The sequence below is a fragment of the Styela clava genome, chromosome 1 (genome assembly GCF_964204865.1).
Source record: "Styela clava chromosome 1, kaStyClav1.hap1.2, whole genome shotgun sequence".
In the NCBI taxonomy this organism is placed as follows: Eukaryota; Metazoa; Chordata; class Ascidiacea; order Stolidobranchia; family Styelidae; genus Styela; species Styela clava.
Genome location: NC_135250.1, coordinates 6,085,795 through 6,103,519, shown reverse-complemented (window position 1 = coordinate 6,103,519; position 17,725 = coordinate 6,085,795). Strand labels below are relative to the sequence as shown.

General features: G+C 32.5%; 1 protein-coding gene across 4 annotated transcripts in view; it reads right to left on the bottom strand.

Moving 5' to 3' along the window:
• LOC120348632 (uncharacterized) overlaps positions 1-16,291 on the bottom strand; it is a 54,801-nt gene extending 38,510 nt beyond the window's left edge. For all 4 annotated transcript variants that reach the window (XM_078117371.1, XM_078117373.1, XM_039418802.2 and 1 more), the window contains exons 1-21: positions 16,175-16,291; positions 15,514-15,698; positions 14,535-14,678; positions 12,902-13,049; positions 12,285-12,393; positions 11,814-11,988; positions 10,510-10,658; positions 9,174-9,291; positions 8,830-8,932; positions 8,169-8,305; positions 7,382-7,540; positions 6,623-6,764; positions 6,012-6,147; positions 5,269-5,470; positions 4,649-4,790; positions 3,918-4,043; positions 3,134-3,319; positions 1,903-2,025; positions 1,576-1,711; positions 848-1,015; positions 270-424 (exon numbers count right to left, since the gene is read on the bottom strand). In XM_078117371.1, the coding sequence (XP_077973497.1) occupies positions 270-424; positions 848-1,015; positions 1,576-1,711; positions 1,903-2,025; positions 3,134-3,319; positions 3,918-4,043; positions 4,649-4,790; positions 5,269-5,470; positions 6,012-6,147; positions 6,623-6,764; positions 7,382-7,540; positions 8,169-8,305; positions 8,830-8,932; positions 9,174-9,291; positions 10,510-10,658; positions 11,814-11,988; positions 12,285-12,393; positions 12,902-13,049; positions 14,535-14,678; positions 15,514-15,698; positions 16,175-16,265 (3,034 nt within the window). In that variant the 5' untranslated portion in view covers positions 16,266-16,291. The remainder of the gene's footprint in view (positions 1-269; positions 425-847; positions 1,016-1,575; positions 1,712-1,902; positions 2,026-3,133; positions 3,320-3,917; positions 4,044-4,648; positions 4,791-5,268; positions 5,471-6,011; positions 6,148-6,622; positions 6,765-7,381; positions 7,541-8,168; positions 8,306-8,829; positions 8,933-9,173; positions 9,292-10,509; positions 10,659-11,813; positions 11,989-12,284; positions 12,394-12,901; positions 13,050-14,534; positions 14,679-15,513; positions 15,699-16,174) is intronic.
• Between the last annotated feature and the right edge of the window lie 1,434 nt (positions 16,292-17,725).

Here is a 17,725-nt window from a genome sequence, read left to right as displayed (position 1 = left end):
TATGTCGGATGTTCAAACCTAATTTAAAGTCTTGTTAACTTTCATGACTTTCCATCCTGTGCGTTGTCATTTTTGGAATCTTGTCTTTACTTATAGCAAGAAGATTGAGCCATATATGTCCCCCTCGATCAGTATAAATAATGTCGTTTTTTGTTCAATTTACATTTTTCGTTTATTTTTCATTTTAGATAAATATCCACCTCACATGATGCATCATAAAACTTTTAAGTCTTAATCAATTATAAAATGAAAATATATGAAAATAATACCTTCATCTTTAATAACAATGACTTTAGTTCTTTTCAATCCAAGTGCAACACCTTTTTCTTGTTGATAAAGTTCAACCCAGAACATGATTTCTCGACCTGGGAAGTTATGAACCAACGGGATTTCAATACTGGCAAATTCGTCTTCGTCAGAAAATCTAATTAAAGAGTAATTGAATAATTGTAATTAGTCTTCATCAAACAAACATATAGTGAGCAAGGTATGAAAATTGGGTATTTGGAATCTTTCGAAGTTTGGAAGACATAGTAAAAAAAATTTTTCACCTGGAGTGGTAAGCAGAATTTTCGTTACGCAGAGTACATCATACTGACTATGGAAAGTCATAGCAATGCTGCCAAAGATCTCATTAAATACACCAAATTTCGAAAATATGGAACAAAGAATAGACATATAGACATAAAAATTGCTTTAAGATCAATTCTAAAATAAAATTTGTCAAAATGTAAAGTAAGACAGAACAAAATTCCATATGAATCAATAATGTCTCATAGGATAAAAATTAGATGTTTCAAATTTTATTTATGGTTAATTTGTAAAATGTTCAAAAACTCAAACTAACGTCAATTCTCCATTTCCCCAGTCATAACTGCTCCAGAATGCTTCAGTCTCATCAATAGTTTCAACTCTTCCACCTCTGCCTGATCCATCATTGGCTGACATTGCAGCTCCGTTGCCTCCTCGTTTTACCAAAGGTTCCATTTCAACAATTTCGTCACCGCATGGCACCCTGTAAATAATAGGAGTTGAAAAATGTAGAAATAAAGAAACTGTACTCAACAAATTGAGCAATCTAACTAAAAAGCAGAAATTTTTTAAATACATTGTGTCAAGCTGTGAATTTTTTTTCAAATAGTAGCTCCATTGTATGTAGTTTGGTATGGATGCTTTTTCATGGCATTGTTCAAAGCGAAAGGTGTAAATAAACCCAGTATAAAAATACAGTATATGCTCGTATGCTATAAGAATTCCACACATGAGAATCTCACCAAAAAATTCTCAAACAACGAAACAAGTTTTATAAATATAATACAATAAAAATCATCGATTTTAAAAAATCATCCTAATGGAGGGTTGAATTATGTCCAAGAGTAACTTTTCAATCGAGAAAGAGATCTTAAACAAAGATTAGAAAAAATAAGTGCTGGGTTATTTCGAAGTACCAATCAAAAAATTTCAATACCAGACATGTTTTCTCGAGAACTTCTCTCAAAAATTGTTTCCCTAACAATCGTAGCTTGAACAGCTTTACAAGAACACGAAAGCCCAAATCAATGTCTTGCAACCAACCTTTCGACTTCTTCAATGTGACGTTTATCAACTTGTTCATTGATTGGAGCTCCTTTCGTATCAAAACGACGTTTTCTTGCTAATGTGCCTTCTTCGCCATCATTTATAACTTCAAAGTCATCGTCACCTGCTGAGCCTGTAATATTTGGAATCATTTATGAAAGACCATATATTTCAACATTACTAAAATATTATTAGTCCCTTGCCTTGTATATGGAACAATTGTGGAATTCGAGCATATTTTCAAAAAATCTACTTGTTATGTCATTATATATTTCACAAAAAGAAAAATTCATTGTGACATCTTAATTGAATAAAATATCCTACCAGCATATGTCTTCCATTTGATGCTTGATTTTCCAGCAAAGAAGTTTCTTCTGACTGGTATAACTGCGACCTTTGCACTCTTTCGAATCAGATATTTTGCTTTGATAAATTCAATAACACTTCCTAGAAATGTAAAAATTTAGATTGAAAAAATAACTACATGAATAAGTTTTTCTTCATAGATCTTTGCATTCAAAACTTAGTTCACTACCATATCTCTAAAAAAAAATTTTTTTTTTTGAGAAATTTTATATTTAGGATTAAGATTTTACTCAGTAAAATTTGACATAAATTACAACTTCATTACAAATATAAAAAGTTTACGAAAAAAATTGGGTCCTTCCTGGGTCCATTTTGCATGGGTTATTTTTAAAATTTTTAATAAACAATCTTGAACTTTAGAGATTTTGTGTCTAGTAGAGCGTTAATAATTATTCCTAATTAATTATTTTTTAATTCAAACATTTTCTTGTGTTATTTTCCAACAGAACAATACCAGAAAAACTATTATAGCAAGAATGGTTACCCCCAATGCAAGAAATGTTACTTTTTTCAACGGAAATGCGCGTAGAAAAACGTTAACATTCTAATGCGCGCCGTTAAACATGAAAATTACCATTAATTTTACCTTTTTTTGCATTTAAAATTTCTCCATACCTCCACCAAGTATGGTGCAGTCGGAATCATATATTTTAAAACAACACAGGGACAGGGATGAAATGTATGACTGAAAATGCATTCTAAACCAATTCTAAGTCATTTTATAGGTCTTCATTTCTTATCTGATTCACATCAGCCTTTTGACATGTCTGAATAGCGATTTTGAAATCGATGCTATTTATAGAACTCGCACTTTGCGTCACAGCTGTAAGCGTTTTTCGTTTGTCTCATAACAGTACAATACGGCAATAGCGATATTAACAGTAGGTTAGCAGTAAATACCAATGTCATCTCATATGAGTGAAATCTAAAAAAATAATTATTGTGAATACCAATTTGAAACTAAATTATTAAATAACAAGGCATCTCGAATTCTCAAGCATTCTCAAATCTCAAGGCATAACTGAGTGATTAGACTAGACTCCGAACTCTGAACTCAAACTTGAATGACATTTGACTCAGAGTTCTGGGACTTTGATAAGACCAAATATATTCAACAAACTAACTGAAAATCACAGAAACAACTAAAAGAAATAATATAACTCATTGTACAAATCAATACAAGACATACCTGCACCCATAGCTGGTAAGAGAGGGATTGTATAAGGAGCCAAATTACTGAGTCGATAGTTCTTTTCTTCTTCTTTATCAATCACATAAACACAGCATCGCCAACAACAAAGCAGAATCAATCCAATCAGAAGTACGAGCAGAATGCACCATAAGACGATGATGAGAGAGTATACTGGCTTGCACCCTTCAGAAAATAAAAAGTGGGTTAGAACATGGAAAGAGTTTCTATATTTAATAGACACTAGGAAACTTCACACCAAGAAATTCATGGAAATCATTGCAAATTGATAGAAAATGAATTTGGTAATGAATAATAATTCAAATAAGCCTTGTTTTGATAGATTTTCCATTGTTTGCAAAGTCGAGTTAATAAAGTCTAATTTCTGTCTGATTATCAATTGCCAAATCCTAATAATGACAAAATCCCTCAATAAATTATAAATCAAAAATTTGCTGTATTGAATAACCAATTTCGAATGCATTCAATATTCGATTTCTCTTGGGCATTCTTGCCTAATAATCTAATAACTAATAATCTTCCTTTAAAAACATGCCAAAAATATTTAGTCTTCTGCACTTGGTAGCACGCAGAACAAATTTATCATTAAATTGTAGCTTAGTGAACAGACAGTGTTTATCAGTATCCATGCTGATGAAATACAGTTGAGTATACATAAAAGATTAAAGGAAATCCCTGTTTCAGTTGCTCTACAACATACTTTAGTGCAGTCAATACGAATAGGGTTTCTAATTTAGATCGATGAATAAAAACAATAACATACGTTGTTCCTTTTCGGCAAAAATTTCTATGTTTCCGTCAGCAAGTTTCTTGTATTTAAAATAGAATTTACAATTGTTTGATTCATCCAACGCAGCACACATTTCATGACCTGATTCTTTGGCAGAATCTGATAAAAAATCAACAGTAATTAGTAATTTGGACCCAGTGTGTTATAAAATAGGGTAAGCAATGCCAAACCAAAAAAATTTAGGTTGTTCCTAACTATAGTAGCTACCTTCCTTGCAGTAATTTCTTGTACAAAGTAAAAAACGGCGATAAGTAAATGAAAATTCATGATTTGGACCCAGTGTGTTATAAAATAGGGTAAGCAATGCCAAACCAAAAAAATTTAGGTTGTTCCTAACTATAGTAGCTACCTTCCTTGCAGTAATTTCTTGTACAAAGTAAAAAACGGCGATAAGTAAATGAAAATTCATGATTTATTTTGTGAATTGCAGGCCACCAGATCTTATCAACAAGGCTTTGCATGCATGCCCAATTGAGCGATTAATATCCGATTTCCTCTCCTAGGGAAATCACCTAAAATCATTATCTGTTCTTCTCAGGTGTTACTCAAATTTATATTCTAGATCAAATTTCCCAAAGTGAGTCCTCGACACCATAGGAGGCACAGAGCAGTCCTTTGAGGATCACAAGCAAAGTAAATCACTAGATACCATTTACGATGACGACATTTATGTAGTTGAAAAAACAATAAAATTAAGTCGATACCTGTGTCAATACTTTCAGTATCAACAACTTGAATTGTGAATTCTTTTTCGGTGCAATCGTTTCTGCATGTGTTGTTCTTAGGACCAGTGCCGTACATAACACATTGAACACAATCTTGAAACTTGGCACAGGTTGGACAATTCTAAAAATAATTTAAAAAAATGAATAATTAACCAATTAATTCAGTATTCAAAAATCAAAAATCTTCAAAATTGGTTGTATTAAATACCGGTAATTGCAGATTTCAGGAAAAATTTAAAATATTTTCATTTATAAGTTTGTCATCTTAGGCACTTGGTATATCATAGTCAGATAAAATAAAATAAAAACTTAGTTGTATTCCTAATGCTATGGAAAGAATATTAATGAAATTGTTGAATTTGATGTGATGAATGAAATTTCTGTGTCAAAGATTCTGAACTGTTAAATTTAACTTCTATATTTTTATGAATGGTTTGTATAAAATTGATTGTTGGAAATAGCTCATTTTAGAATATATTCGATACTTCTCTTTTAAAAAAATGGTTCAGACTATATTCAGTATAGTGTGCCATTCAGTTTTAGTCTGTGGGTGCCGGACTTAGTAAAATACAATGTATATCTAAGGCATTACTACTCACCACTAAGCAAGAATTGCAAGTTGGTCCGCCATATCCCAAAGTTTCATCGCAAACGCAACGGCCACAATAACATTCTCCTCGTCCTGAGCAAGTCAAACCATCCTGACCTTTGCATGTTAAATCTGACATCTGGCAACTGCAATCTGGGCCCATCCACCCTGGATGACATTCACATGAGCAGGAACAGTCTTTGATTGTTGGTCTAAAAAGTAGGATATAAGGAATTTAAAAAAATACTTTGACATAAAAATTGGAAAACTTTGGCATGGTAAACATGAGGAACTCGCTTGTTATTGGTTACACTACGCGGGTTACCAAGTTTGTCGTCTTAGGTTGGTTTACGTAACCACTTGTTGTTGAGGCCTCTTCTGCCACCAAGTACACACATAGAAACTGGTTGACTAAGTCTATACTCAGATACATGGATTGAAAACCAATTTAGAGGCAGATTGTGGCTATATAATCAAGTCGAAATGTCGGCTTTTCTCTCTTTAAAACCAATATTAAGATCCTATAGTTAGAGTAAAATAGGCCATAGTCTGGGATCACAGTCAAAATCTAAATTTTTTGAGCCTAAAGAGTCGAAAGTTTGAGGAGATAATATAAAAATGAATAAGATTTGTCGAAATAGTTTTGTAATTTGTCAATTAAATTTAATGATTTACATTAGCTCAAATACACCATTTCATCTTTTTTTCTAAAAAACTTAAACATTCAATAAATTACAAATGAGCATAACTTACTCTCCATGGTTAGAACAGACACGTCCAGCACGTTTTGGACATTCGTCACATTCACAACATGGCCCGAAAATTCTGCCTTTTTTATGTCGGTGGGCTGGATCACATTGACATCTGCCATTGACATAAGTTCCGCGACCTAATAAATATCAATAATTATTTTGTTTGTGCTTGTTATTTTTGGTCTACTAACATATATAAATTGAGTGTACAATTTTTTTTATATATAATATGAATTTACACTAACATACTGATTAAGTCTTAAATAGGGCTGGAGGCTCCATTTCTAATGTACATTTAAAATTCATTTATGATAAATATTCACAATCTATTACCCGAGTCAACCATAATTTCAAGAAAGAATTTTTCACCTCTTTTTTAAAAAAGAGAAAAAGGGTGATCAAACAGAGTAACTAGACTATTTTGCACCCCAGATAACTTCATGGAATACCCGAACGTAACAAGCAAAATTTCATTTTATCGAACATGATCCATGTAATAATGTTCTTTGAGGTGAACTTTCAGAACCAGTTTCTAGTTAACGGCCAAACTTTTTCAAGTGAAATATCTGCTCTAGTGTGTACAATTCCCTATATTACTTTATATTTACTCACCAGAGCAGTCTTTAGCTCCAGTTTTTGGACAAACGGCCGCAACCACATCAGGTACATTACAGCGAGGCCCTGTCCACCCAGTTGCACAAACGCAAATTCCACAGAAATAATTTCCCTGATTGAAACATGTTGAACTGTTTTTCTGTAAATAAATCAAATACCAGTGTCAATATACAATGTGAAACAAGATAATTTCAAAACAAAATTGCAGTTTCGATTAAAAAGTTCAATTTTTTCCTAAAAAAAATTAAAGCTATTTGGAAAAATTAGTGATTTCGCTGTGATTTATATAAAACTCAAGTTGTGGCCTGGATATAACCCACGGCAGTTAATCAAATAATCGAAGCATTTCCAAAAACAAATACTATTCATTGCATTTACAATTTTTTGGAAAAGAAACTATCAGTTATGTCAATCTTCCAAGACTAAAATTATTCGGAATCATTTTCTAGTCATCCAAATATTATGATGTAGAGAGGTCAAAGTTGAATTTCACAGATAACCATAAAGAATTTAGACGCTTTCCATTCCAAACAAAAACATGCACAACCAGCCAATGATGAATATATGTAAGGAGTTACTTTATTTTAAAAGGACAGGAATCTTTTTGATTCAGTTCAATTAAAGTTGAGTAAAATTGACAATAAATCTCTCAAAAAATACTCCATTCTCCAAAAAAATTAGCGGAATTTTAAATGCCACATACCATAATAAAGAAGAATCTGCTCTAAACTACAGTAAGAGTATTTATAAACATACTTCCACATTCTTTTCGCAATCAAATGCTCCAAGTACGGTAGTAGCCACAGTCATCCTGTCATCATAACGTCGAGTTTTTATGACGACGTTACCAACACCACATTCCCCTCCTTCTAAACATGAACCACGATTTGCAGAAAGAAAAAGGCTGTAATTCACCTGGAAAAATTTAAGTTTAATTTGATTGTTACAGTGAAAAGTCTGCAAATGGGTACACACATTCACAGATGCAGAAAATATTGCTATTTTTATTTAAAAAAACCTAAAAAAACCTAAAAAAAACACTAAAGACTGGAATACTGCAACCTACCGTAAAATAAAAATTAAAACTATTTCAAAAAATGAAAGTCCCAGCTTCAGTGTTAAAAAGCCTGAATTTATTAATTTCAACGATTCAAAATGACTCAAGTCTTCTGAGCAAAATGGGTCAACTAGACTCGACTAACTACCAAAGAAAATCGAAGAAAATTTTGCATTGTGACTCACAAATGCAGTTACTCGACCTGAATCGAGACTACAACTTCAATATTTGCTGTGACTAGGATAACCCACAACTTGGCGTTAGTGACTTCTACCCAACACAGCTTAGCAACACAAAAACTCAATTTTTTTTCTGCGAAATTATCACTTTCAGCAGCAAAAAGCATCAAATCATTTTGCCATACAGAACTTATGAAACTAATACCCAGAAATTTCAAAATATCTATTCTGATATTAAAAAATTTTGTGACAGAAATAAACGATTAAATAATTTTTATGGCATATAACAACACAAAAGCGAACTCACGCTGGTACCAGACTCCAATCCGTCGACAATGGCACCATCAACTGACAGAGTAGCAGGTGCATTACCAGCGACTGACCATGTATACCAAGGACACAACACTGTATCGTTCGGATTATTGGTAACAAGTTCTTGCTTCCCTGGAATAAGTATTATTTGTCAAAATGAATAAAAATAGAGCAATTTGACTAATACATTCAAAAACAAATAACTGCCATTAGTTAATTATTCCCTATCCCGACAAGGACTGGTACACAAATACTTTATATGATAAAGATGTTTTATTGTTTTTCGTCTATGCAGAGTCAATGTTTGAAATTATCAACAACTCACTAAAAAAAATTTTAATACTTCACTTCGGGGACGAAAACAAAATTTTCATTTTTTTGTGTATGAAGCTCATTCATGCAGTCTGCTCTGAAGAAGACTCTGTACAAGAACCCAATGATATCTGACGATATGTTAAGAGTGCATTCCTCGCAGTTCAACATTGCCTAACTAAGTTACACCCTGGGTGAAGAACTTCAAGTAAAAAATCTCTCGTGGAATACTGGTTATCCATTGCCAAACTCAATCTAAAATATTGGGTAATACCAGATTACAGGTCTTATCAGCTTTCCTTTCTCTCTTACTCATATAAATATATACGGTAAAAGAAATTTACCGGCAATTTTGTTGTAAGCTTCCTCCACAAGTTGTAACAAATTTTCAGATTTATCCGAAAGTTCTCCAGCAGTTGATCCTTTGAAGTAATCATCTGATATTGACTGAATAAAACAGAAAAATCAGATTGTCATCCAAGCAAATTATTGAAAATTGCTTCTACTGTCCAAATCTAACAGCCTGACGGTTTGAGAATCCTGTGGAATGTAATTAGATGCGAGAGGATTGCAAAACCCTTAACCATCTTTGTACGGTAATGTAATGAGTCAGACCTTGACTACCATTTATTAGTCAGGATTCCCCCACTTGGCATCTGAGATTTAATACTTGATATAAAAATTATACCTGATAAAGTTTGGAGTACAAACTCTTGACAGCAAATATGGGTGTAATTGAATTCTTTTCAACAGCTCTGACAACTTGACTTATTGATGGATAATCTTGTTCTTCTGCTTTTGTGTATCTGGAGGAGTAAAAGAGTTTATAAGATGATATAAATAAAATAAAATAAAAAAATTGACTTGTTTTGCATGAGAAAATAGTGAAGCTAATAGAATTCACTAAAATCATGAAATTCAAAGATGTAAGAAAAAAATCAGATGCATCAAGCTAGCACTGTTGTTTAATTGACCAAGTAAAACAAAAAAACAATGCATCATTATGAAAACAGAAGTATCCTTAATTGTACCTATGTCGTACGCAAGTGTATATAATTCAGTAAAAACGGCACATTTTGGGATAGAGAAACCACTCACAGGAGTTCACATTAAAATATGAAATGTTTGCCTTCATGGTGAAACTAATACTACTAAAAATTTGAAAGCAACATGTCCAGTAGTTGTAAACCAAAGCTGTTTTAATCTGATTATATTAAATCAATTTAAGAAATTGAGACAGGGTCGAGAGTTGTCGAGTATGTAAAGGTTTTATACATTGTTTTACAAATTTTTGGTGAGTATCAAATCATTGAACATTTTGTAATGCAGCATAAAGATATGAATATAAATCTTCAAAATCAATAATATCGTAACCGTGACTACGCCCCAAGGCATCCTACGGCTCAGGTAACAACAAAATTCAAAACAAGAATTTAGTAAACCATATTTAAAAAAAAAGAGAAAAATAACTCGATTCGACCAATAATCTCATATTTTATTAGTATTTTTCATTTTTTTACCAGTGTGGTATATATCTCTCGAGATCTGTAAGTTCTTCAATTTATGATAAATAATTTTCAGCGTGAAGTGAAGACCAATAATATGAGTAAAATAAATCCAAATAATAAAGCCATAATCTTGTAATATAATCTCACAACATGACTCAAGTTAAAAAAAAATCCAGTTTTAAGTCGTATCTTGTGTATTACTAACGATGGTATAGCATAACGTAAGAAACTATTTTTGAATACTTAAGGAGACAAATATGTAGAATGTTGTTTCCTAAACACCACACTGTCATTAAAATTGCTTTTTCGCCGCAAAACATGTTTGAGGTAAAAACACTGAAGTATATTATTTTAATAGCATTTTAATGAATGCATTTTAATAGCAAGTGTATATTTCATTTAGCTATACACCCATTGTTAACAAATGTCATTCTATCCAATTTATGTGATTGAAAACAAAAAATATCAAGTCTGTCACAACATGAATCTGAGAAAAATCTGACAAAAAATTCTTACTTTCCAGTGGCTTTATCCGTGTAACATTTTCCATCATTTGCTTTGACAATTCCAGACAAATATCCTGCTCCATCATCTGCATAATGAAAAGCTGATTCGGTCGCAACCATAAGAAGACGTAATGTGTTTTCTCTCCAGCCAATCACGTCCTGGAAAAAATTTCAAAATGAATGCCACAAAACTCACTCACAAAAGATGTGGGTACATATTTAATATGCAAGTTTCTGAATCTTTTTAGTGGAGAGGAAAGTCAAAAAATGGGTTCATAAAAAAGCAGGGTGGTAGAACACTCAATATGCAAATTTTCAAATCCTTTCAGAAAGAGGGAAAGTAGAAAATATGGATTCATCGACTTTGGAAAAGTGATCTCTCTTCTGGCTACCAGTTGAGATTAGATTCGGTAATATCTAACCAAATAACTATTCCCAATGTATGACCTAACACCCTTCGAATGTGTGAGAAAGTATACGTATGAATGGAAAGGCAGCTTACCTATAAATATCCCAAACTATTATGTTTATTTACCATATTGACAATGCCGAATCCATTTATCATGACTAGCATAGCACAATATACTTTGAATAAAAATACAATGATATTAAAAGCAGAAAAAGTCGGAAAATGTTAATACAGGAAGTCATAGGGCAATAATAAGCTAAAGTATGTCATTAAAATCACATAATATTTCCTTATACATATTCGCACTTTCGTGAAATGAAATTTCTTCTTCAATACAGCTAGAAACAAATAATATTTAAACTCAATATTTTTCAAAGTCATCGCACAAAACGTAGAATTAAAATTTAAAAAGTGCATATTTTCATTATGTTGTTTAGTGAATATCTTCATACACTAACCCTGTCCAAGTATCTAAAGTACTCATATGGCTCTTAATGTACGGTAAGTCCATCACTGGACTGGTCAACGAGTAATAACATCAGCTTGAAGTGTCATAGAATTGTGTGAAAAGTTTATTCCATGTTCTACGTTTCCTATAATACACGGAGGAAACACATGGAATTTGAAGCAAACTGCAATTACTGGTAGAAGGATGGGCCACAGGTGTCAAAAAGAAATGAAAAATAATGACCACTTTTGAATCCTGAAAGCCAATTAATCTAGTGTTCAAACAACAACAACATAAATAGGACCACTAACAACAACAATATAGCAGAAATTATGTCCGCTAAAGTGCCTAATAATATAAAACAAAGAGAGCAATCTGCTTATTGCCTGATTGAGTGTGTGTGCGAACTTGTTTTGAGTAATTTTTCTTTTAAATAAAATATGATATATAAAAGTACCTTGCATTCCACGACTTGAAGCATAGCATCTAATGCACCCTCTGGTGGATCCAAATTTCCAGATACGTTTTCTTTTTTCAGAGTTTCCTCAAACTTTGGAATATTGGATGTTAGTCTGACAACATTTTTGAATAGAAACGGAGCATCTGTGTTTATTTCATATGGATGGATCAACCTGAAATGAATACAAGATGGAAACGTCAAAATAATTAGATGTGAAGCTCGCACAATGGTACCAGCCTTAGTTGAGCAAAGAAGAGGAAAATTTATGAAAGTAATAGCTTTTTTAAGATTCCAGTTACAACACCCTATATAATCCATGAACCAGAAACAATAAGGCTGATATCTACATTTACCTTAAGATTATAATGTCACATCGTCATTTCTCTATCAGAATGAATATTGACAAATTCCTATTCTATCCAGAACATAGCAGACAATTGAAAAAGAAATTCTAGAAAACTATCTTACTTGTAAGGAGTCATCTGTGTCATTGGTGATTGTACTTTGTCAACAAATTTTCCAAATCCAAGTCGAACTGAATCTTCACCTCCCTGTGTCAGTTGCCTCAATTTTTTGACTAAAAAAAAAAGAAATTTCAGCACAAAATACCTTAATAACTTATTGCAAAAAATGTATTAGATATGACTTCATTTTAAGCTTAAGAGAGAAGAAATCTTATAAGAAAACTTAACGATATCATCCTGATTCCTAACAATTAACGCCACATGTTAACAAAATGTGAGCATCCAGCAGGGACCTATGTAATGACCTGTCAGTTAAAGTATTTCAACTGTGTTGGCATTGCAGAATATACTGTAGATCTCATGTTCAATGTCCAACCCTACCGCCTCACCCATGATGTAAGGCAGGAGGGGTGTGCAACCTTTAATACAAGAGGGCCAGATATAAATAACTGGGAGAAACCGCGGAATGCTCTTTCAATTATAATAGGCTTTCAAGTTATTAATCTCATGACATGCGTTGTTCCCCTTCCCTGTAAAAGTCATGAACAAGAGATGTATAACAAATAAAAAATTTCAATTTAATCCAAGTCATTCTCTACCTAAAATAAAAGTCATATTTACCAAGTTGTGTTCCGAGAGATTGGATGTTTCGTAAATCGTCCAACATACTACGTGAGACGTCCATAAGGTAGTAAAAATCAACAGGATATATTTTTGGTTCTGATATTAAAAATGGGATTGATACTGTGTCACCAACTCTGATTCTTGCCTGAAGATAAATATATTATATAAGATAAATAGCAAACAACCAGTAAACAATTTGAAAAGTATTATTATATGATTAAAAAAAAATCAAGGGAATTTATGAAAACGAAAATTATATTAACAAAAAAGATGAAATTAGGCCACTGGTAGCATAACCTTAATATCAGCATACATACAACATTATTTCAAGTATTCATATTAAAGATGAATCAAAGCAAAGGTCATTGATTATGAGATATATAATTGAAGGCTTGAGGCTTTCATATTTAACACAGGTAAGAGGGAAGTGGATTAAACAGCTAAATAATGTGAAGAAAAATAGCATTTAGTATCAACCTGGCTTAAAGTCAGGCAGTAATCGTTCTATATGTATAAGTATTGAGACGACAGGGAAGTCAAAGCCAACCAGATATAAAAAAAGACTCCTGAACAGTAAAAAGTCAAGTCCCCTATTATATTTTTTCCCACTAAGAATCATTGCAGAGTGATTAAGGATACAATAATGTTTAGCACTATGGGTCAACTGTCATTTTTCCAAAACCTTTTTTACAGCAAGACATTGTGGTGTGATTGCGAAAGAGGTCAATATTATACACCTGTGGTTTCACAAGAATGTCTACACTATACTTTCTGAATGTTAAATAAACATTTCTTTCTATACAATCGACACAAACGAAAGACATATCAAAATATTGGCCATTAGTCATAGTTAAATATGGTAATACATTACCGATATGACAAAATAATCAGTCTATTGTAAAACAAAATCTAAATAGCACAAACAGTTGGCTGGAATGTAAATATTAAACTGATCATTTTCAAATTCAAGTAACCTTAAAACAAGGACAATTGACACATAAAAATCATAGCATTAGCATGAATCACTTAATAGACAATCATCACCCACGCAGTGAAATTTAATCATTTCTAGAAAAACATGGTAACCATGTGGTTTTCTAAATCCATTTGGTAACCTAATTATCAAAAATGCTCTACAATTTGTAACAGTAGCTGTTGCTTACCTAAAGCCCTGTTAAAGTAGATTATTTCCATCTATGAAATGTTGCATTGTTGTTCTTATTTTTATAGATATTATAATAAATGTTTTTTTTTAATTTTGGAGCATGGCCCCCCCAAAAAAAATATCTTTCATAATACTGGGTTTGCTGTAAGCTGACATTACTCTCAGTGTACCCATCACACACGAAAAATTTGGGCTTAAAGATTTTTCCAAGAACCTCAGTTATGTCGAATTCATTACCTCATAGTTGTTTTTCCGATTATCTCAACCTGAACCGATTCAAGTGTTGGTTTAATCGATATTTACAAGCACAACAACACTATTATTCTTTATAATATCAGCAGCTCTTGACACTTCGGTAGTCACCCCTAACTGCACTCAGAGATCACATTCTTTGCTTCTTTGCAGGGATGCACGATTTTCTTATAAAAACAATATAAATTACATAAAAAGTCAAGTAACACTCACTTCTCCAGTTCTTGTGCTGAATCTTTGTGATGAACTCGAAGAGCTTGATACTTCCATTGTGTATTCTGACTTTATGCTAAATATTTTACTACATTCCTGTGATTGGAGTATGCCTTCTACATTGCATCTTTGTCCAGAAAAATCCTTGGAAAAAAATTGAAAAAATTATAATTAAGAAGTTTTAATAGAAATTGGCTAACATATTATAAAATGATTAAAAGTCAGGTAATTGATGCATGGTAATTGATAGTTTCAAAATTATCAAAAGGAGGAATGCAACAAAAAAAGTTCGGAATTACTACACTAACATAGACAGATGGATCAGTAGTCAGGTACATACAATCCATTTGTATCGACAAGCGAAGTACAATACACAAGACCATGAAAGCAACCAAAAGTTGGCTTGATCTTCTAAATTTTAATTAGATAGCAGAACCTTGGATCCGCTGCTAGATAAACAAGTTTGGTTACACGCGGCTTTTCGCATATTTTTTGCATTGTATCTGTTTATTATTTTACTGCTTGGAAAAAATAAAGTTGACTATGACTATGATGTCAAATGTAAATTGATTTGAATGTGAATATTTATTTTACTTGTGATATAGACAGTCAATGTATCAGATATTACAATGTTGAAAATCTGCAGTGACTAATTGACTTTTGAATAACTTACATGGATACATACCACCAACAGCTAGTTGTTATTCAAGCATATATTATAGACTCATTTTGAGCTCTGTGCTGACACAGATCAATGAATTTAGATAATACATTCCTCGATAGCATACCGACTAACTGGAATAGCTGTTAAACTCAAGCATGACTGGTATTTAAACAAATACCTGATAAGAAAAGGAATTTTGATATAAGTATTATAAGTAAGTCAATGGTTATTCCAGTTTTTCACTACTATTTTTACCAATCAAAAAAATAATAATTTTGACATTAATTTAACAGTAATTCAATATTCCCCACTTACAGCCTGTGCACACCATGAGCATCCTGGGTGTGCTCTTATACAATCAGAGGGGACTTTAGCTTGAATACAAATTGCAGATGCTGACGACGCCCCTCCCCCGCCTCCTCCTGCTGCCGCAGCTGCTCCTGATGAAGAGGATGAGGCAGAGTACGCCCATCCTGAAGCAGCTCTACAAATATCTTTATCTGAAAAATGAATATATGAATCTTTATACATGACACCAGCACAGCATATTGCTTAGAATACAATTTTCATATTTATACTGAGGGAGAGGAAAGTTGTCTATAAGACGGCTTATCATATGGTGAACCCTCATCTAGTTACCTGTCCATGTTGGGTATGGCAATAGTTATCCAGTTACTTGTTTCAGATGCCCGACCAGTAGTTCAAAGATAACGTTGCACATAATTACCCCCCCCAGTATTTGAACTGGCAAACTCTTATCAAAGTTGTGATCTGCGATGCCAAGCGTGTTTCTAATGCTAAACATGATGCACTATCAATTTGATACAATATTGAAATAATTTAAGGAATAGAAAAGAATATCCAAAATTCAAACAAAGTTTCAGGTGAATATTTTAAAAAGCATGATAAGATGATAATACTATCAAAACCGAGTTGAAATACTGTAAATAAAATTTTGTGAAAATAAGTATTTTACCTTCAGTATCTTGAGCTTCAGTTTGATATATTGTTGTTGATAGTATGATGAATAAAAAATGAATAAAAAACAACAAACGACAAACAATCATGATGATAAAAAAATATCTAAGAAACTCTGAAATAGGTAATATACCAAAATTGTTAAATAATTTCCATACTGTTAATTTTTTAACAGTGTTGGGGAGGTCGGAGTCATTGACTCGACTCGAGTTGGACTCTATTCACCCTTTATCAAAGCGAAGTGACTCGAGTCATTGAGATGGTATGACTCGACCTAACCACCAGTGAAACTTAATCGAGTGATTGACTCGACTTCGGACTCAACTCAAAACTCGGATGGTCTTTAACTCGGCTAAGGCTTTAGGAACAACACTGGTTTCAAATGCTATTTCCTCACAATTGATGACTTTAGATTTTAGTATTTTTGTAATGACTATTATATATGACTTATGAAGCAAATAGTTCCTGTGAATAAGGCTTCAAACAAGCGACAACAACAACGTATTCACAAAGGTTAACATCCTTAATATAATAATTTCATTCTACACTGGATATTTAATGCAAAATCTTCAACATAACATATACAAAGGTTTTGTCCAATATTATTTTTATGGGTTGTGTGACATGTTTGCTTCTAGACAGGCTTTAACCAAGCACAAGGGTAGGTTGATATGACCCAATGTCACCTCACACCTAAATATACCATTGTCCCTCAGTGTCTGATGTGAAGTTTAATCAAAATCATTTTTAACCTGACAGTTTTCATAGATAGAGCAAACTAAATATGAAAACACACATGCAGAAAAGTCTTTCCATTACGCTTTATTAACTATCAAACTTGGTTGCAAATTCTCAACAGTTACATATTTATTACAAATAAAAGCTAGGATAATTGTGTCTATACTGAAAATTGTCCAATCTTTCTACCAATGTGTATTCTTCGCTTTCTGTTCCATTTTCCTCATCTGTTATTCCTATTGTAACATTAAGCGCAATCTCAGATCAGTTTGATGTTTGTGGCGCATTATAATTTGTGCATGTGATGTAATGTGGGAAACACAATAGAGGAAAGAGCCGACTCAATGTAACAGCTGCATATTTGCAATGACGAGAGTCCCTCGACGATCAAAAAGTTTCTCTCATTTATAAATACTCGCAGTTCGAGTGCCACGTTTTAACTCGTTGATTCATAAATCATAGACGTTCAAATCTCTAAACCGGTAGCTTAATATTTACCAATTTCCAACATTATTACTACTTGATATTTTGCCGTATTGTCATAAAGTAATAGAAAGTTATGATAATTTACTGCTAAGTTTATGGGTTATTTGATCACATTTCTGAAAAACTTGTGCACAAATGGAATATTAAAATAAATTTTTCACAATACTCCAATAAATTTTCTTTTGCATTAAATTGTTTTCATTTTTTCATAATTTTAATTATCTATATTTTCGATATTCGAAACTTGGAATCATAAGATTGTTATGTATCGGTATGTGACATCACAATGCCCCAGGGATGAAATGACTAATCGGCATTTGATACT